The 20,618-nt window shown below is 50.8% G+C and overlaps 1 protein-coding gene across 2 annotated transcripts in view; it reads right to left on the bottom strand.

The window, feature by feature from the left end:
- Positions 1-3,001: 3,001 nt before the first annotated feature.
- The window catches only part of SLC29A3 (solute carrier family 29 member 3), a 46,998-nt gene continuing 29,381 nt past the window's right edge, over positions 3,002-20,618 (bottom strand). The window contains exons 4-6 of one of the 2 annotated variants that reach the window (XM_027530414.1): positions 15,754-15,980; positions 10,799-10,961; positions 3,002-6,467 (exon numbers count right to left, since the gene is read on the bottom strand). In XM_027530414.1, the coding sequence (XP_027386215.1) occupies positions 5,816-6,467; positions 10,799-10,961; positions 15,754-15,980 (1,042 nt within the window). In that variant the 3' untranslated portion in view covers positions 3,002-5,815. Of the gene's footprint in view, positions 6,468-10,742; positions 10,962-15,753; positions 15,981-20,618 lie in introns of both variants that reach the window. The other variant, XR_003509166.1, reaches the window with a different exon arrangement.

The raw sequence follows: 20,618 nt of genomic DNA, 5'->3' as shown, positions 1-20,618 counted from the left end.
TGGACAAAACCAAGTTTTTAAGGGCATCTGGGTACCTGGCCACATGTCCATGATGAAGGCAGGATAAGTGCTGGAGTGTCCATTTTTTCCAGCTGAGGTTTAGAAACAAAGTGAAGTGTCTTGGCCAGAAGTTCAAGTCGGGGGCAGAGCTTGGCCTGGGGTCGTTTGGTGCACCCGGCCCACCCCAGGTCATGCATGACCCAGGCAGGGGCCTGGGCATCAAAGACTGGGCATCAGAATTAGAGGTGCTGGTGCAGATAAGTGCTGAGCCTGGGGGCCAGACAAGGGGGGAATGAGCACTGGGTACAGGGTGCCCGCCGCAGGGAACGCATTGGGCATTACCACAGACTGTCCAGGAACCACTAAAAAATGCGCAGAAAACACATGCACCGAGGACCTGCCATATGCCAGGCACTTTGACTTACAATACAGGGGCATATTTAACCCTCCAACAGCCCTGAAAGGCTTCTCACTTTAGATATGAAAAGTATCTGCAAGACCGGGCCAAAGCAACCCAGCTAGCAGGTGGCAGAACCAGGATTCCAGCGTCTGCTGGGCACCAGAAGCCTACGAGTCACCCCTCCATCCCGAGCTGCAGACCCTGGGTACCCTTTAGCTTGAAGTTGAAGGCAGGAACTGTTCTCAGTGGAGTTCGAAGGGTCAGCTGGCTGGAGTCTCATGGGGCAGAGGGCACAGCCGTCTTCATTGCTCTCCTTTGAGGTCAAGTCCACAGCAGCCTGAAGTTGAGTTCATCCTCTGAGGCTGATGCTGCCTGTGTTCTTCCTGTGTGGCCAGATCCTGGGTGGGAGCGGAGGGTGTGAGTTGTGCCCTTTGGGTCGCCCTGCTTGTGTGGGCTGGGGAGTGGGCATGCCCGGGTGTGCGTGGAGGTTCACTGGCACAGCAGGTAGTCTCAACTCCTGGACTTGTCACCCCCCTTTACAGATGAGGAAACTGACTCAGGGTGGTTTCATGACTCACACAGCCAGTGCCTGGGGGAGCTGGGCGCAAGCTTCCCAACCCCCAGCTGCCCTGTGTCCTACCACCCTGGGTCCAAAGATGGGTCCAGCAGCAGCCATGCTGGGGTGACCTCAGCAGCTGGGGCTGGTGTGGGGGAGGTGGGGGCGTGGGACCAGGAGGGCAGGGACTGGGGATTGAAATGGACTGGACAGAGCAGACCTGGAAGCAGCCCAAGAGCCCATGCCCGGCACAGCTTGGTCAGAGTGGTGAGCCTGATGTGGCCTTGGGCCTGGATCCACAAGTCCAGCAGGGATTCTGGTCAGCTGTACTAGTCAGATCAACTAGGCCAGGGTTCTGGGCAACAGAGCTACTCGGAACAACACTTCAGTAATCTAAGACAAAGAAACAGGGGCAACAGAACCAAGGAGAAAGTGGAGGTCCAACATGGAAGCGTGAGGGCAGGCTGGGTGAGGACCTCTGAGTGTAGGAAGAACTGGGTTTCTTGTCTTGGGCACTTAGTAGCTGAGTGATCTTGGGTAAGTTACTTAACCTCTCTGAGCCTCACTGTCTTTATCTACAGATGGGGGAATAATGTAGGTAAAGCTTTGGCACAGGGAGCAATGAGCCAGAAGTCTGGGCAGCTGATAGAAAGGCTGACCAAGACCCTGGGTCTCCTTTGAGTTTCAAGGAGAGGTCTGTGACCAGATGGCTAGTCCTTGTCTCCACCGGCTAGTGGGCTGAAATTCCTAGTGGATCCTGCTGAGGTCAAAGCTGGATTGGAAACTGGGCTGACCCTGGCTGACAGGTGGAGGGCAGCAGTTGACTTGAGCCCCAGGCATGACCGGCACTGACCAAGTTGCCACCAAGGAAGTGATGCTGGTAAAGTAGAAACTACATACTTTCACTCAGAATGCAACATGGGATTAAGATGAGCATGGGCTTAATGGGCACATGAAAAGATGCTCAACATCACTAATAGAGAAATGAAAATGAAAACTACAATGCCTCACACCAGTCAGGATGGCTGTCGTTACAAAGTCTACAAGAGTAAACGCTGGAGAGGGTGTGGAGAAAGGAGAATGCGCCTACACTGCTGGTAGGAATGTAAGCTGGTGCAGCCACTGTGGAAAACAGTATAGAAGTTCCTCAGAAAACTAAGAATAGAATTACCATACGATCCAGCATCCCACTCCTGGGCATACATCCAGGCAAAACTATAAGCCGAAAAGGAACACACACCCTTATGCTCCCAGCAGCACTAGTCACAAGAGCCAAGATACGGAAACAACCTAAGCGTCCGCGTAAAGAGCATGTGGCATACATGTATGATGGAACACTACTCGGCCATAAAAAGAATGAAATAATGCCATTTGTAGCAACATGAATGCAACTCGAGATAATCACACAAAGTGAGGTAAGTCAGAAAGAGAAAGAGATAGTTATATGTGGATTAGTTATATGTGGAATCTAAAATGTGACACAAATGAGCCCATCTACGAAACAGAAACACAGACAGAGAACAGATCTGTGGTTGCCAAGGGGGAAGCAGTTGGGGAAGAACGGAGTGGGAAGTTGGGGTTAGCAGACCTAAGCTTTTGTAAGAATGCGTAAACAACAAAGTCCGACTGTGCAGTACAGAGAACTATATTCAATACCCTAGATAGTCGAGGGTATCAGGCTTCAAACCAAGCTCATGGGCCACAACTATCGAGTCTGTGCCCTGGAGCCCGGGAACGACAATTACTGAGCCTACGTGCCCCAATCACTGAAGCCCCCGCCCTAGAGCCCATGTTCCACAACAGAAGCCACTGCAGTGAGAAGCTTGGCACTACAGCTAGAGAGTAGCCCCCTGCTCACCGCAACTAGAGAAACCCTGCACAGCAACAGAGACCCAGCATGGCCAAAAATAAATAAATAATTAATTTAAAAATATTCGATGATAAACCATAATGGAAAAGAATATTCTAAATATGTGTACGTACACCCGAATCACTTTGCTGTACAGCAGCAGTTAACACAACATTGTAAAACAACTGTGATACAGTTTTTTTTTTAAAGATAAACATCTTTTATTTAAATGTAACCTCCAGTGGAATAAAATCTTCTTTCAACTGACTTTTGGCCTTCCCTCTTTTAGTTGGTGTTCTCTGTTAAAGCATTCCACAGTCTCAGAAGCTGAGGTCCTGAAGTGACCCCTCCATCCCAACTCATGTCACGTCCAAGCTAATTAGAAGGCCCCAAATCTCCTTGGCAGTACTGGGCTGAAGACAGCAGAATGAGGGTCTTTGTTAATAAAATCTACCCCTGATTCAAGCCTTCTCATGGCCTCATGGGTGCAGGAACTGGTCACCCACTAGTTAAACAGTCAGTCGTTTGGCTGCCTTTGGCTTTCTGTTTTGAATGAAAGGAGGAAAATGACAATGTCTGGAAATACACAAGGGCATGCACTAAAAACTGCCACTTGGGATTGAATGAGAGAACTATTAGACAAAGGCAATGTCTCGGGGATCCCTCTCCACCTCTTTCACGGAAAAATCCTTCTCTTTAGCAAGTTTTGTTCACACCCAGAACATGTGAGCTAGTTCCACAAGCCTGCTAGGGTCACACGAGACTTGAGACCCAGAGCAGCCAAGCCCCACGAGCAGCTGTTACAGTAACTCGGGGACAAGAGTGCCTGAACTCCACGGTCTGCCCCTCTACTTGGAGATGTGTTTTTATTCTCCTTCCTCCCTCCCTGAGAAGAAATGATCCTTTGCAAAATCCCCACTAAAGTGAGCAACAAAGAAGAGTGGGAAAAAGCCTGAATACTCTTCCCACCAGCCGAGCAGCCGGCCCTTCCTCTAGCAGCAGAGCTGGCGCTGGCGCTGGCACTGAGAGTCCATCATCTCAGTTCCCACAGCACTGCACCGACATGGCTGGCCACCCTCCTCCCCCTCTCACTTCACGCTAATTTCAAATCATCTTACTACCAGAGGAAAGCTACCCCTCTTCAACAGAGCATGAGAGACCCCCACTCCTCCTCTGTTAGCTCCAGGTAGTCCCCACCCCCGAGCTCAGAGACTGCAGTTTTACCTTCACACAGACATGCTGCCCATTTATAAGATACCTGAGGTTGAGATGAGCCACCTGCCAGACAGATGCCCCAAATGATCAACAGCACCGAAGGCAGTGAAAAAAACCAAGGGGGAGATTTCAGCTTCCTGCAAGATGAGGGGAGATGGGATAATTTATTTTTTTAATTAAAAAAAAATTTTTTTTCAAGTGTCAGGTTTCAGAAAACCTTTCAAGGGTGTCCTTTTCAATCTCTGGTGAAAGAAAAGGAGTGTGCACTAGCCTGAGTCGGTAGGGAACATAATCTGCTGCCATTGGGTGGATTACTGGCTGCTTCCCGGTTTAATCAGCTGTCTGCAGGACATCTCAGATCTGGCACTCTTCAGAGCAGGGGCTCCTTGCTTTATGTCTCTCAGGGTTGCCACTTCTTGGGGGTAAGCTCTGTGTTTCCAGGATGATTCTTGAGAAAGAACTCCTGCTTGATCTAGTCCCTTTCTCTAATTCCCACGTCAGCCTGCTCCCCCAAGGAACAGCCTTGTGGGAGCCTTCAAGGAACCTGAAAAAATACAAATTATTACTCATGTCAGGGGAGCATGTGGGGGCCTCAGAACACGAGCATTGCCTTTGGAAACAACAGCTTCAAAACACACAAGTACTCAGAACAAGCCAGGACAAAGGAACATCTAATTCTGTTGACAAAGCTTCAGAGCTCTACGGATGCTCATAATAAACCACTTATGCAAGTGAAGGGGCCTGTGGCTCCCCCTGGACACCTGCCCCTCCATCCACACTCTGTTCTCCGCCTGATTCTCGGCTGTAGAGGGATGGCAGGGAGGGGACACACATCCTGTGGGCTACAGCAGGCTGGACGTGCCCCTCTCCTCAGGCCTGGAAAAGACCACCTTACTACTTCTGGGATATAATGCACATAACCCCTTAGGGTTCCTATATTCACTCTTCAAATATTCTTAAATTACTCAATTTGAGTATGCTGTTTCCTGCCAAGACCCTAAAACAGCCATCAATAAGGCTTTCATTAAATACCCAGGTATTTATTAGGCCGTTGAACCAATGGCCTTGACATTCTGTAAACAGGGACGTAACCCTGTCCTGACCCAGGCCACAGACCACTTGAAGGATCCCTGTTTGAAATCCAGGCCTGACATGCTTGGTCCCGTGTACACAGGGAGGCCCTCTGGAGCCCACGTCCAGGGAATGAAGGGCTCCTGGAAGGCCTGCCTTCCCAGGGTTGCGGTCTGGTTAGTGGAAAGTGGGGTTTGCACAGGCTCGGGTCCTGGGCCTGAGGACTGGCCATCCCAGGGGGACTTCCCTGGGAAGTCCCCTGGCCATCCCAGGGGGACTTCCCTGGGACTTCCCATCTTGCCATCAGCTGGAAGGAGCAAGGCTGGGAGAAGGCAAAGTGACTGGAGACAGCCTTGGCACTCGCCCTCTAACAACTCAGAGCCAAATACTGGCAACACAGTTCCCAGGAGGGAATAATGACAGGCAGAACGCGCCCACTGGCAAGGAGTTTTCTGACTGTGTAACTGGTAACTGTGTCTTATTCAGGTGTCTTTGGTCCTGAAACGTCTCAGGACGTCTGTTGAAGTGTCTGGAATGTCTGCCTGGCCTGGGAATGGCACCGGTCCCAGATCCCTGGGAGCAACCAGGCCCGGGTGTGTGCTGGGCTCTGCAGAGACCAACTCCAGCCTTTCCTGCTCACCACCTGGGCCCTTCTGGCACTTCCTGCCCATCCTGCTGAAGCTCCCAGGCGCCATGCAGCACTGAAGTCCGGTCATCGCCCTTCCTAGATGAGGTGCACAAGCAGGGCAGAGCAGGCGGAGCCAAGCACCAGGCCCAGGCCCATGTAAAAGGTCATCACCACCCCGGTGGCCTCGGCCAGCTCCCGGGGCACGATCTTGGGCCCGTAGATGAGAGCCAGAGTGCTGAGGTAGCCGTTGCTGAGCCCCAGCAGCGAGGTGAAAAGCACCGGGTACACATCAGACTGGAAGAGCACTGTGTGCAGGTGGCCACGGGGCTGGTAGTTGCAGAACACGAAGAGGGGGACAAAGCAGGTCCGGAGGAGCGCGAGCCCGGGCAGCGCCTTGCTTCTGGGCCCGGGCACCTGGATCCAGGCCGTGACCTGCCGGCCACACAGGTCGGCAAAGTTGTACAGGAGGAAGGTGGTGAGGGGGACGAAGAACTTGGTGCTCCACGGCGAGCCTGAGCCCTTGCTGAGGGATTCAATGTTAGTGCAGATGGCGGGGAAGATGAGGCTGGTGATAAAGAAGAGATAGATGATGCAGAAGCCCAGGCCAGTGGTCTTCTTCAGGATGGGGCCAAGGGGTGGCGTCTGGGGGTCGCTGGATCCTGGGGCCACTGAAGTGGGACTGGGGGAGTCCTGAGGCAGCTGCTCTTCACCAGAAAACACGGTTGGCCAGACAGGTTTCATGTAGTACCTGCAGGGGAGAAGCTGGTGGTCAGAGGGCCTAGAAAGAAGGGTCACTTGGGATTCCCAGGGACAAGGTGGTCCAGCACGTAGAGCCCAAGCCCCAGGATGCCCTCAGATGACACATGTGCTGCGGGGTGGCTGGAGGGAGGCCTGCAGAGTCCCCAGGCTTCCTGCCCTGGTGCTGCCTGAAAGGCTGGGCTCCAGTCCGTTGTTCTGTGGTGCTGGTCATGTCATGAGTGGGGACAAAGGAAGCCAGTACTGACCCTTCACGATGAGCCTGGGCTCTAGTCTTCACTCACTCATTTTTGCTTGGTTATAGGGTGGGGAGAGGTGGAGCTGAAGTAGTATTTATTTTTCAAATATAAAATAGCTTAAAATCTTAAATTATAGAAGTCACACATGCTTGATGAAACGAACCCAAATAATACAGAGTGAAGTTTCTTAAGCAAAAGTGGGACTAAAGTTTTATGTATTGTAAAACTTTCTGCAATAGTATAAATGACATAATATAAATATATTATATAATTGCCTAAATAGATGCATAACTATTACACATAAATGCATGCACACTATTGCTAAAGGACAGTATCCTGTGGCCATCCTTTCACAAGGGACAGGCGGTTCTGCCTCCATGCTGTGTTGCCACTGAGTATTCACTGCGTGTATAAACAGTTTAACTGTTCCCCTAATGCTGGACATGTTGGTTAGCTCTAGTTTTCTCTACTATAAACAATAGTACAATGAATATCCCTATACATAAATCTTTGTATAGAATTTCAGTAGAGCAGATTTCTAGAAGAATTGCTGGATCACAAGCAATTTTTAAAATTGCTTTAAAATCTTTAAAAATTTGATAGATATTGATAACCTGCTCTCTGGATAGGTAGAACCAATTTATCTCCACTTTGTGCCACCTACCCATCCAAACTAGCATAACCTACCCTTCAATCTCCATGAGAGCACCCGTTTCTTTAGAAAAAACTGACCACAGTTTATAATCATTGTGTTGGTTTACTGGTTTATCATCTGTCTCCTTGAAGTGAAGACAGTTCCCTGGGGCAAGAACATGTATGGCTGTTCCCAGCTAAATCTCCAGGCAGAGAATAACCCTTCAAAACAAAATTGTTGAAAGAACTGATAAGCCTATAAAAGTATATTTTCCCCCCTATTCTCAACACTGAACATGAACATTTTTTTCAATTTCTTTTACTCTGACCAGAGTAGAAAAGGCTAAGTTCTCTTTGCGTTGCTGTCCCTTTGCCCTGCTGCATTGCCTGAGTCACTCAACCTCTCTGGGACTCAGGTGCCTAAAAACCAGGAGATACAAGCTGATTGTATTACCACGTGCTGTGCTGTGCTTAGTTGCTCATTTGTGTCCAACTCTTTGTGAGCCCAAGGACTGTAGGCGGCCAGGTTCTTCTGTCCATGGGGATCTTCCAGGCAAGAATACTGGAGTGGGTCGCCATGCCCTCCTCCAGGGGATCTTCCCAACCCAGGGATCGAACCCAGGTCTCCTGAATTGCAGGTGGATACTCTACCATCTGAGTCACCAGGGAAGCCCCAATATGTATTAACATATCTCAAACAGAAGACTTGGGTGAGGCTGGGGAGAACAGAAGGTTGGTGATAGTTGGGTTCTGGTTTCAGCCCTACTTCTGCCTCCCTGTGTGACCTGAGGCCAAGTCTGTGACTGAGGTGTCTTGGGGCCTCAGTTTCCTCCTCTATAAAATGGAGGGTTCTGTGGCTATAAGCTTCTGAGATCCCTGCCAGCCCTCCTATCCTAAGGGCTACATATTGTCAACAAGCAAGTCAGTGGGCGGGTTCCTCTCCAGAATCACTCTTCCATGTGATATTGAGCTGGGCACTTTGGCCTTGAACCCTGTCTTGTTTCCCAATCACTATTTAGGGAAAGGGCTATTCTTACTTCCCCTTCTACTCAGTGTCAAGTCCTTGCCTTGGTTGACTCTGAGGAAGCTCCCCACCAAGTTCCTCTGGTTGAAGCTCTTCCCCATAAGTTCTTCCAGATCTAACTGCCCCCGAGGCGGTCAGCAGACTCCAACACTGTGTGAGGCTCAGTTCCTCCTGAGTGTGATGGGGCAGTGTGGCCCAGCCCCACTGGGTGCAGCAACCTGTAGCAACCTAGGACTCCTTTCAAGTAAAATTTAGTCTGAGCAGCCCTGGGGCACTGCTCTAAAGCTCCATCCTCAGATGAGTTTCTGTAACCCAAAAGTCTTGACCGAAGTGTTAATCAGCAAAGAAATAGAAGCTTCACGGCTGGCAGAGTCCTGAGTATGCTGTCTCATGTGCTCAGCTGGAAGGCATTTTGGCTTGCTTAAGTGACTCTGAAAACAAGGGTGACCACCTGTCTTGTTTTGCCCGAGACTGTCCTGGTTTTAGCACTGAAAGTCCCTGGTCCTTAGGACCCCTTCAGTCCCAGGCAAACAAAGAAGGCTGGCCACCCCAGTGGAAACAGCACATTCGAGGTTCCCTGAAACAGGACACAGGAAATAGCAGAAGGAGAGGGGGAGCCTCCTGCCTTCTGTTCACTGACTCAAATAACTTAATTAGGACCAACAAGGTGCAAGGCAGTATTAATATATGGGGTGCTGGGGGACAGTAAGCCAGCCGGACCCCAGGAATCACAGGGATATCATCATGGAATACAACTGGGTAATTTTTTATGACAACCCTGAAGGGTCAGAGAGGGGAGGGGCAGACTCATGGATTTGAAGTCACCTATGGTACATGGTGTCATGACTCCATCCCCTTTTATCCTGCGGCCACTGGGCCAGCTGAAGTTCTAACAATCCTCTAACTGGAGGGAGAAACCGGCCCCTGGCAGAGTCAGGGTTCTAATGAAGGCAGGTGAGTCTCACAGGGGCAGGAGGAATGAGTGGGGAGGAAGGACCTTGCAGTCACAAGCCAGGGATGCAGCATGAAGCAGTGGAAAGAATGCAGCCCAGAAATAGCTCCAGGTTCCAATCCCTGCCTACAGCTCACAAGGTGAGCCACCTGGGGATGTTGGTTGATTCTCTAAAGCCTCAGTTCCTCATTGGAAACATGGGAAAATATGAAAACAACTGTGCTAGGTGGTCATACAGCCTGAGTGAAAAAATGAACTGCTTAGCTCAGTGCCCCGATACCAAATAGGTTCCTGTGGACCCGGCAGAGCCAGGACCTGTGTGCTCCCCAGCTCCGCTGGCTTGTGTGCCATGGGACCACAGGCCAATCGCCTGGCCTTCTCTGTCTCCATCTCATCACCTCTGAAATGGGGAAAATAACTCCTGCCATTCCTATATCAAATATGACAATGGATGTGAAAATGCACTGAAAAGAATAAAAAGCCATGGGTTGTTTTTTTAAAGAGATGTAAGAAGCAAGAAAGAAAAAGGAGGAAGGAGAGAGAGAAAGCAAGAGAGACTAAGGCAAGAAAAGTGGTCTTGCAGAGCAGAGAGGGGCCTCAAGAGATAGGGACTAAAATCAGTTTTGGAGTTGGGCTCAAATCCTAATTCTGCTGCCAAAGGGCTGCAGGACTCAGGCAAGTAATTTAACCTCTTTGAGCCTGGTTTTCTCATGTGAGAGTGGGAATGACTGGGGTAAGTCACAGCCCTACCTCAAGGAGGAGTAGATGTATGAGCTTCAAATGAGAGGCCCCAGCAGGCTGGGCTGAGTGCAGAGAGGAACAACAGAAGGGCTGAGCCCAAGGAGCCACTGTTGGCCATCAGCCTTCCTCAGGCCCCACTTTCACTGCCTGCCCTCTAACAGAAAATATGCAGACTCCAGCTGCCTGGGGTTGTGATGCAAAGCCAGCTTCTTACATCCAAGGATGTACTTACATCCAAGTACAGCCAATGTACTGAGCAACTACTGTGAGCCTGGCTCAGCCTGAGGCATGGCATACAGCAACGAACAAAACCCACATGACTTCTGCCCTCAGAGGGATCACACGCCAATGGGGAGATGTGCAGTAAACCAGGAACCAAACACGAGCTCTACCTAGAGGAGAGAAGAGTGCAGGTAGACAGGATAAAGGTCGAAGGACGCCACACAGGATCATATGCTACCACTTATTATGTGGAGTCTAAGAAAAGGCTACCAACGGACTTCCTACACAACTGAAATAGAGTTACATATGTAGAAAATAGCAGTTACTGAGGGGCAAGGTGAGGGGAGGGAGAAATTGTGAGACTGACAAGCACACACTACCATATGTGAATAGATAACTAACAAAGACCTACTGTACAGCACAGGGAACTCAACTCAATACTCTGTAATGGCTTACAAGGAGGCGAATCCAGAAGAAGCCGACTCACTGCCAGGAGCGCGTGTGGGCCTCACCTGGCATAGTCCAGCCGCGGCAGCAGCAGGTAGAGCCCAATGCAGAGCGCCAGGAAGATGTCTGCCGTCAGGAAGAAGGCCAGGGTGCTGTCTGTCACGTCACTGGCCACCGCGAGGTCCACCAGCGAGGCCACGGCACTGAGGGTGCCCCCCATGGCTCCTCCTGCGGAGAGCGCGGGACATCATGGGGAAGGTCAGGGCGGGCGCATCCTCCCTGCCTCTCAGGCCTGCCCGTTCTCTGCTCCGGCTTAACGTTCTCCCTGGTGAGAGAGATGCTTCAGTTCTCACAGGACCCTGAGGCCTTGGCAGACAAGGAGGGCCCTGTGGCCATGAGCTTTCTGACTCTAGGAGGTGTCCCTAGCCCAACTCCTCTCCCATGGGCATGAAGGGGCTGCTGCCTGAGGAGGCAAATGGCCTTCAAGGTCTCACCTGCTTCCTGGTTTCAGCTCTGACCCTCGATCCTCCTTCCCTCTTTACTGTCCTTCTGATGGGGTCAGAAACTTTAGATTCAGGGGTGGGATGTGTCAGAGAGCTCGGCTCCTGCCCTGGACCCAACCACCATGAATCACCCTGGGGGAAAAGCTCTGGCCTGTCCGAGCACAGGTTCCCCGCTGCCCCGAGTGAGGCTGGCCAACTGGGACGCCTTAAGGGTTGGAAAACCAGCCAGGAGCCCACAGAGCTCACCCTGTGCCCTACAGTAGCTGTGTACCATACACGTATGAACATGCATGCACACTCACCCACATATACACTGTCACATACACACATACCCTATCACAAGCTATCTCACACACACACACACACACACACACACTCACACCCTATTACACACACTCACAGTCATACGCTCCCATACAGTCACACACGATGCTTCACACACTCGTGTGTGTGCAACTGCCCCACCACCTGGAACGTGCTGTGCTGCCAAGGGCTCTGACAGTGGCCCAGGTGACCGCGTGGCACCACCCCTTTCTGTGCTACGTCACATCCTAGCCCAGGGGACCCACGGGTCCAGGAGTCAAATAGGTGTACATCTGACACTTGACTCCACCACTTACTTGCTGTGACCTGGGGGCTCACATGGCTTCTTGGGACCAGAGTCTGCTCATCTGTAAAGTGAGAACAATGACACCCGCCTTGCAGAGCTGTTTTAAGGGCTGGATGAGATGATGTTTAGAAAGGGCCCAGCACAAAGCAGGCTTTCTACAAATGCCAGGCCCTTTCTTTGCCACAATCACACAGTCACTTCTGGGAGGCGGGGCAAGCATCTTGTTTCTCTGTTGAGCCATCACAGCCGTGGGTGGCCACGAGTCAGAGCTTATGCATGGTCATGTGTGAGCAGATCATTACTCCTCTGTTTATTTGCCAGAAAGGTGGGGCTCATACTTACCCTATCCCTCCCTTGAGACTATAGTGGGATGGAATCAATGAATGGGAAAAAAACATTGAACAAATGGACATGTCCAATAGGGTTAACACAGTAAGGGCCTATGAATACAGGATTGCCTGGCTGCGAGGATGGATTTGCTGGCCTTAGAGGACCACGACACTGATTCTCAAGGAGGCAAGCAGGCCACTGACTGCAAACAGCCACCTGGTCCAAGTGGGCTCCAGCTGCGTTGTCATTACTTGGTGGGTCTGACCAGATACCACCTTTCTGCCCACTGCTGCGTGAGCGTGGTGGAAGAGTGATGGTCAGGCCCTCATCCACCTTGATGACCGCCCACTGCCTCACCCACACCACAGCCCAGCACTCTGTGGCCCTGCAGGGAAGACCCCATGACCCTTTTCTCCCCAACCTTCTCTATGATCTCTGCTAGCCTGGGTGGGGCCAGAGGTTGGAACTTGAGGGAAGGGCAAAGAAATGAAAGTTAGCATAGTGATTAAGAGCACAGACTAAGAACATCTCAGTCCAGTCTTGGCTCTGCCACTTCTAGCTGTGTGACATTCAGCAAATCACTTAACCTCTCTATGCCTCCATTTTCTCATCTGTAAAATGGGAATGTTAAAGCTCACCTCTTAGGAAAGTTACAAAGATTAAAAGGATCATTACATGTAAAGCAGGACAGTGTCTGGTGCTGAGAAATGCCATATAAATCCTCTCTGATCCCCAAATAGGTGTTTGGCTATTTCTGTCCTTCCTACATCAAAGCAGCAACAACAGGGTAAACCTTTTGCCAAGAGGGTGCCAACTTCTGAGAAGCTGTAATCCCCACCTGGGTGTTTTGTAAGAACCGGAGTTAAACTTGGTAAGACATTCCCCGGCTGCCCCGAGGAAGAGATTTTAACATCACTGCCTATTGATTTTCCTCTCTCTCTTCCCAACTTGTAGAGAATTTACAATATTATCATCAACAACAAACCAGGCCTCTGGGAGCTCATCCTTCTTGACTCCCCACTTTTATCTCATCAGTTATGGAAATACATGCAAATGAGGAGCTTAAAAAAACACCAGTACAAAACAAATGAGTTGTTCCTCAGATGCCAACACACCGAGAATTCACAGATAAACTCCTCTGGATGGAAGACAACGGGGGCTGGACAGGGGTGCTGGGGCCCCTGGGAGATCTGGACACCCCAAATCCTCCCGGGTGAAGGGCGTGCACTGGGGGCTGCGCACAGTGACAAGGCTCAGGGCCCGGGGTAATGAACACCGAAGTGCGAGCGCCAGACCACTCCCCTTTTCCAAAAATGGACTTCCTTCAAAATGCACAGGAGTCTCCTTCTCCAGAAGATCTGCAGGTGGTCAGATGAACCTGAAAGGCCTCTCGCCAACATATTGGTGTGTTTGGTCACTGGTTCCTGCAGAGATAGCCAGCAAGACTGTTATATTGAAAAATATATCCTCTAGCAGGATGGAGGGAGATGAGGGGACAAGAAACCGGGGTGACATAAGGGATTAAATCCAAAGTTCAATGGTCACTTCCCTCAGCCTAGGCAGGCCCTACTTGAAGCACTGCAAGGGGTGTATTGATTGTACTCAGGAAACTTAGCAATGGGCCCACTTTTACTTTATTTTAGGCCCGAGAGCATCTCTGAGGATACAGCCAGAAGCCCGGTCTTTTATCAAAAATGGCAAACACATCTGAGCTCATGTTTGATCTCTAATCTGTTGACGGTAAGTGTCTCCAGTGCTATGCTGAGAAGGATTTAGAAGTTTAGGAGAAAAGATACAGATCAATCAGTGATGTCTGGCCCTGGTGTGGGGATGGGGTGGAGTTATACACTTGTCGAGGTATTTGTCATCACATACTGCTCGGCATTATCAATTAATGGGCACAGAGAAGATTCTTTGCAAAATTCTTCTCAAATGTTCCCTGGTGGCTCAGACGGTAAAGTGTCTGTCTACAATGCGGGAGACCCAGGTTCAATCCCTGGTTTGGGAAGATCCCCTGGAGAAGGAAATGGCAATCCACTCCAGTACTATTGCCTGGAAAATCCCATGGACAGAGGAGCCTGGTAGGCTACAGTCTATGGGGTCGCAAAGAGTCGGACATGACTGAGCAACTTCACTTTCAATTTCACTTTCTCAAATGTTTACAGCACTCCCTTCACAAAAGACAGACATGCAGGGACACTGAACAGAGCAGCTGAGCCCCTAGTCTTGCTTTAAGGGACAGTGGTCTCCTGGAAAAGCACTGATTCTGACCCAGCTTCTTTTTACCTTGTCAAGACATTTGGGTGAGAGAACAGAACTGCTAAGCTCTAGGCAACAGGCTCAGGTTAGCATCAACATTCAGTTAAAGGAGTCGGTCCATCTGTGGGAGAGGGAGAGGGTGGGAAGATTTGGGAGAATGGCATTAAAACATGTAGAATATCATGTATGAAACGAGATGCCAGTCCAGGTTCGATGCACGATACTGGATGCTTGGGGCTAGAGCACTGGGACGACCCAGAGGGATGGTATAGGGAGGGAGGAGGGTTCAGGATGGGGAACACATGTATACCTGTGGCAGATTCATTTTGATATTTGGCAAAACTAATACAATTATGTAAAGTTTAAAAATAAAATTAAAAAAAAAAAAAAAAAAAAAGGAGTTGGTCCAAATCACATCAGCACCCCCCAGAAAATGCTAAAGTTCAGGGAAACAGCAGAGTTTATTACTAGGCTATTAGCTCCCGGGAGGCTGAGTCTGGTTCATCCTTGAATCCTTGGTGCACAGTAAGCCTTCTACAAAATTAGAGAGGAAGAAAAGACAAATAGAAGGGAGGAAAGGAGAGAAAAACAGGGAAAGGATAAGGGAAAGGAAAAGAAACAAGAAGGAAAGGGGACACAAGGGAAAGGGGGAGAGGAGGGAAGGAAAGAAAGGAACGCTGTTCAGGAAACCCACCGGGCAGGCAGACTGTATTTTCCTAAAGTAGCAGCAACTATGTCTCCCCTCACAACTGTCCTTCTACAGTATAACTTTCACACTCATCCACTGAGGTGTGGGTCTGTGCTTTCTCCCCTTGAATCCAGGTAGGCTTATGGTAATACTGGAAGTGCCTCTAAATGTCTTTATGGCTAAGTCATAAAAGGACACAGTGCTTCTGCCTGGGTCTCTTGGGATACTTGCACTTGCAATCCAGATGCCATGCCCTGGGGAAGCTCAAGTGGCCGTGGGTAGGTCCATGTGGAGAGGAACCCTGGCCCCAGCCCCAACCCCACCTGAGCTTCCAGCTAACAGCCAGCATCAACATGCCGGACAGGTGAGTGTGCCACCTTGAGAGTGGATCCTCCAGCCCCAGGCAAGCTATCCTGGCTGCTGCCACATGGCTGCCGCCTGCCAAAGAAATGATTCTTATTGTTCTAAGTCACTGGGCTTGGGGGTGCTTTGTTCTGTAATAACAGATCATGGAAACACACCTAACACTCATTTCTTTTTCTGGAAGGGCTACCACATGCTCACCTCTGGCTCCTTCAAATGATCTCCAGGTAGACCAACCTGGTCAGCTGTCTGGACCCTAGTCCTCACCTGATATCAGAGCCTGGGAATTCCTCATGGGGAAGGAGCCAGTCATGCCAAAGACGCTGCTGTTGAAGATGGTGGAGGTGCCGCTGAGGATCGCCATGCAGGTGATGGTGATGGTGAAGAAGCTGTGGGTCCAGGAGGAGGTGTCCACCTTCACCAGCACAGTCATCACTATGAAGATGGCCAGCATGACCGTCAGCGAGGCTAGCACGCGGACACGAATCGGAACCCTGAGGCAAGGACACCAGAAGTGGTTAGAGACACCCCGCCCCCAGGCCTCCCAAGCCGGGTGGGGGTTAGTGACCATTGAGGAAGCAGGTGTGCTCAGTGGCTGAGACCATGCACTCTGCATCAGGAGGCCTGGGTCTGAATCCTGCCTTCCTGGCTCACAGGCTGTGTGGCCTTGGATAAGTGACTCTACCACACTGGATTCAGCCTCTGCGTCCGCAACACAGAAAGAAGATCAATCTGTCTGAAGGCACGGTGAGGGTCTCCGGAGAGGAGTACATAGAGAAAGGAGGCAGGGTCAGCTCGGGGCACGTGCTCTTGGATGCTGCTTCTTTTCGTCTTGCTGTGATGCTCAAGGACAGGAGATGAGAGCTCTCGAGGCAAGACCCCTACTCCTCCCACGGGCTTTGTCTAGTATTTAAACAGAACCACCATTCACTGGCTTCCTTCCCCCAAAACTTAGCAGCAGCAGAGGGAGGAGGCAGAAGGGAAGAAAATCATCGCTGTCATCAACATCACGGCACAGTGCTGCATTCGTGCCAGGTACTCTTCCAAGAGTTTTCTAAATGCTAATGTGTTGAATTCTTCCACCAGTTCTACAAAATAGGTATTCTTACCTATTCCACAGACACAGATAAGGAAACTGAGGTCAGAGAGGCTAAGCAACTTGCTCAAGGTCACTCAGCTGTGAACCCAGGAGGTCGATGCTTTCAGAATGCCACTTTACTGCCTCCCTTGACATGAATGAACTATGCTGCTCCAGAACAGGTGGTGAGGACAGGAGGCGGCTCCGGTGATGGTCTCCGCTGTCGTGGGGAGCAGCTGAGGCCAAGCAAGAGCCAGCTCCCTCTAACTCTATTTCTGCATCTAAGCTGTACACTCCTCCCAGCCCCCAACCTGCCTAGACACCACCCTGCAGGGAGAAGCAGGGAAGCTGGGATCTCTGAGAAACTGCATTTTTATTCCAGGGAGAGAACATCATCTGAAGAGGCTGTTTAAATCATCAGATTACACTAAGCTTTAAACCAGATTGGATGTTTAGTTAATTTTCCCGCTAACCAATTAGGAGGGGGCTGAGCGAAAAGGCAGATTAGTTAAACACAAATTTCTTTTGGATAAAAATAAGAAAGACACGAAAGGTAGGAAAGATCTGTACATATGTAAATAGGTGTGAAATGATGAGCATAAAAAGCAAGAAAGGATTTTTTTCAAAGTGCTTTTGTGGCCCCAAGGCTAATCTGAGCTTCCTTCCAATCCTCGGCTGAAGGGAGACCAGGTGCCGCCTCCACTGGGTCAGGGGCAGAAGGAAGCCCGCGGAAGTGAAGGGAGAGTTCAAGGTTGTGGTGTGAGGAGCTGGGATGAGACCCAGGTCTGCTGAGCCCCAGCCCCTGGCTCTCTGCTGAGACGCATCCGCTCTGGTGCGTTCATTCCACAAACACACAGGCAAACCACAGTGTGTCCAACCCTGGGCTGGATGCCCGGGACACAGGGCAGATGAGGGACGGGCATTTTGTTCCAGCACAAAGTGTTCCATCAGCAGGGCCATGGGGCTTCCTGGGCACTTCTGAGAGGCACAAGACCCACCCTGGGCTTCTCACAGGCTTTTTGGAGGCGATCCCTAGGCTTGAGTGTAACGTATGTCTTGGATGGGAGCGCACGTATCTTGTGAGACAGAGTGTGGCACATTCAGGGAATTGAAGTGAACTCTGCCTGCAGGTGACACTGGGAGCAGAGCACGCAGAACAGATACAGGGACCCCTCCGTGGAGGGCCTTGTCCCATGGATAAGTGCCAAGACTCGATCCTCCCGGTGGAGCAGAGAGTGGACGTGCAGGCTTTGTCTCCAGCATCCCTCCCACCAGAAGCGCTCCTTCCATGCCAAGTCGTCCTGCAGAGGTGGCCGCTCATGGGGTCTCCACCAACCCACCTACAAATGAGTGCACACAGGCCAGTCTGGGGTGGTCAGTGTTCCATACTTCCAGCCACTGAACTGGGCTAGGTGTCAGCATGTGACCAACTCAGGGCCAGTCAGTGAACCCCAGGATCCAAAGGTGGAGAGAAGTTGACTGTCTGCCAAGACTGTGTTGGGGGCTGCTGGTCACTATCTGGCCAGCTGCATGGAGAGAGGCCACATTTGAAATGAAGCCAAGCAGACACACACAGAGCCCAAGGTTGGTGGATGAGGACATTGGTACTCTCCTAGATCCAGCAATGGAGGCAGGCCTGACTTTAATTTTCCAGGGAAAGAATGAGAAAATCCTTTTTGTGTCTCTTCCATTTGTCTCCAAGAGTACCAACTGGGCTTCCCTGGTGGCTCAGGGATAAAGAATCGGCCTGCCAACACAGGAGACATGGGTTCAATCCCTGGTTTGGGAAGATACCACATGCCACAGAGTAACTAAGCCCCTACACCACAACTATTGAGCCCCTGCTCTGCAACAAGAGAAGCCACCGCAATGGGAAGCCAGTGCACCACAATGACAGAACAGCCCCTACTCATTGTACCTAGAGAAAAGCCTGAGCAGCAATGAAGATCCAGCATAGCCATAAATAAATAGATAAATCTTTAAAAAAAAAAAAAAGAGTGTCAAAAAACACAAAGAGGCACATGTAGCTGGGGAGCAACATGGTTGGAACTCCACCTCTGTCCTGTGGGTGCCCTACCCATCTGCCCTCTCCTCTCACCAGGAGGCAGGCTGTAAGTGACAGGTAATTCAGTTCAGTTCAGTTCAGTTGTGTCTGACTCTTTGCAACCCCATGGACTGCAACACGCCAGGCTTCCTTGTCCATCACTAACTCTCTGAGCTTGCTCAAACTCATGTCCATCAAGTTGGTAATGCCATCCAACCATCTCATCCTCTGTCGTCCCCTTCTCCTCCTGCCTTCAATCTTTCCCAGCATCAGGGCCTTTTCCAATGAGCCAGTTCTTCACATCAGGTGGCCAGAGTACTAGAGTTTCAGCTTCAGCATCAGTCCTTCCAATGAATATTCAGGACTGATTTCCTTTAGAATGGACTGGTTTGATCTCCTTGCTGACCAAGGGACCCTCAAGAGTCTTCTCCAACACCACAGTTCAAAAGCATCAATTCTTTGGCGATCAGCTTTCTTTATGGTCCAACTCTCACATCCATACATGACGACTGGAAAAACCATAGCTTTGACTAGATGGACCTTTGTTGGCAAAGTAATGTCTCTGCTTTTTAATATGCTGTCTAGGTTTTTAACACCTTCCAAGAGCTGCCTTCACCAATGATGGGAAAGTGGGTGGATAAATCCGCTGCCCCCACTCCCCACCGCCTCGAGTGTGTGCTCCCCACTGGCTGTCAGCATTCTGGGGCAGGTCAACCTCGGTCACCCACGGTTGGAGCTGGCTCGACAAGGAATCCTTTATTGGCTGCCACGCCTTCCTGGTCTCCCCCCTTCTCCTACCATGGTCTCCTGGATGAACTACCTACACTTGAATCCTTGTTCTAAGGTCTGTTTCTGAGAAACTCCGCATTAAGACATATCTTCCTAGCATCTGCAGGGCCCTCCACTTGGGTGGGAGTTGGTGGGCAATCGGGTGAGCACCTGGACTCCAGGGGACCCAGAACGTCCATTTTAAATGCATGCCTGATACCCTGAAGACTGGGAGTCAGGCCTTACTCCTGATGTTCGGGGTGATGCTACACATGTGGCCCCTGTCACACGATGTCCCCCACCTTATCCCAGCAGCGGGAGCTTCCCTGCACACTCAAAGATAAGAGCCACAGGGGCACAGAGCCTGAGTCCAGAGACAGGAGCCCTGAAACTCTGCCACCAGTTCACAGTGTGACCCCAGGGAAACACTCAACCTCGCAGGGCCTTAGCCTCCTCATCCTGAAAAAGAAGAGGTGGGACAAGATAACATTCGTGTCTCTTCCAGTTTATGCTTCTAAATCTGAAAAAATTCAAGTGGAGAGAGAGACTGAGGGCAAAAGCCCAAAAGTTTAGCAGTTCCCTGGGGCAAGAAGCAGGCACAGCAGAAGTGGGAAGCCCCACAGGGACAGGACCCTGCCCTGTTCTCACCCATGGGGCTGGCACAGGGCCTGGCACCCACAGATTGACCAGCAAGGAGCCTAGCAGAGCACGCTGGGCCTCAAGCTTTTTCAGTCCCTGCTTTTCGACCCCCTCAGTGTGGCGGGGAGACAGCTAGAAACAGCAGCAGCGATCTCAGCCAGCCTTCGGAATGGCCTCAGCTTCTTGCCACCTCCTCGTGGAAGCAACATAGAAAAAGTCCACCCCAGGAATGATGCGGCCATCTCAGAAACTTTCCTGTGTCTTCACAACGAGGTAGATGACTGCTTGAACAGGACAGCGGCTTTGGAGAGAGCTGGGGGACTTCCAAGCCAGGCAGGGGCGGTGCAGAAGAGGAGGTGAGCAGGTAAACACTAAATGCATAGCAGAAGCAACGCAGCTCCCAGCTCTCCCTTACGCATCCCGCCCCTCACCTACACAGGCTCCCCCTTCTCATTATCAGCTGCAGGGCCCATTCTCAGCAGGAGCATCCCTGCAGGGGCTCCAAGCCCTCAGGGATCTTGCCCAGGGCTGTTTTCAATGCTAGTAAGCTTTCTGAAATATGCCCTGTGCAAGCCCACCCCGCATCCACTAACAAGGGCATGC

This window comes from Bos indicus x Bos taurus, chromosome 28 (genome assembly GCF_003369695.1).
Source record: "Bos indicus x Bos taurus breed Angus x Brahman F1 hybrid chromosome 28, Bos_hybrid_MaternalHap_v2.0, whole genome shotgun sequence".
In the NCBI taxonomy this organism is placed as follows: domain Eukaryota; kingdom Metazoa; phylum Chordata; class Mammalia; order Artiodactyla; family Bovidae; genus Bos; species Bos indicus x Bos taurus.
Note: the sequence above shows the minus strand (reverse complement) of the source record. Positions and strands in the feature narration are given on the sequence as shown.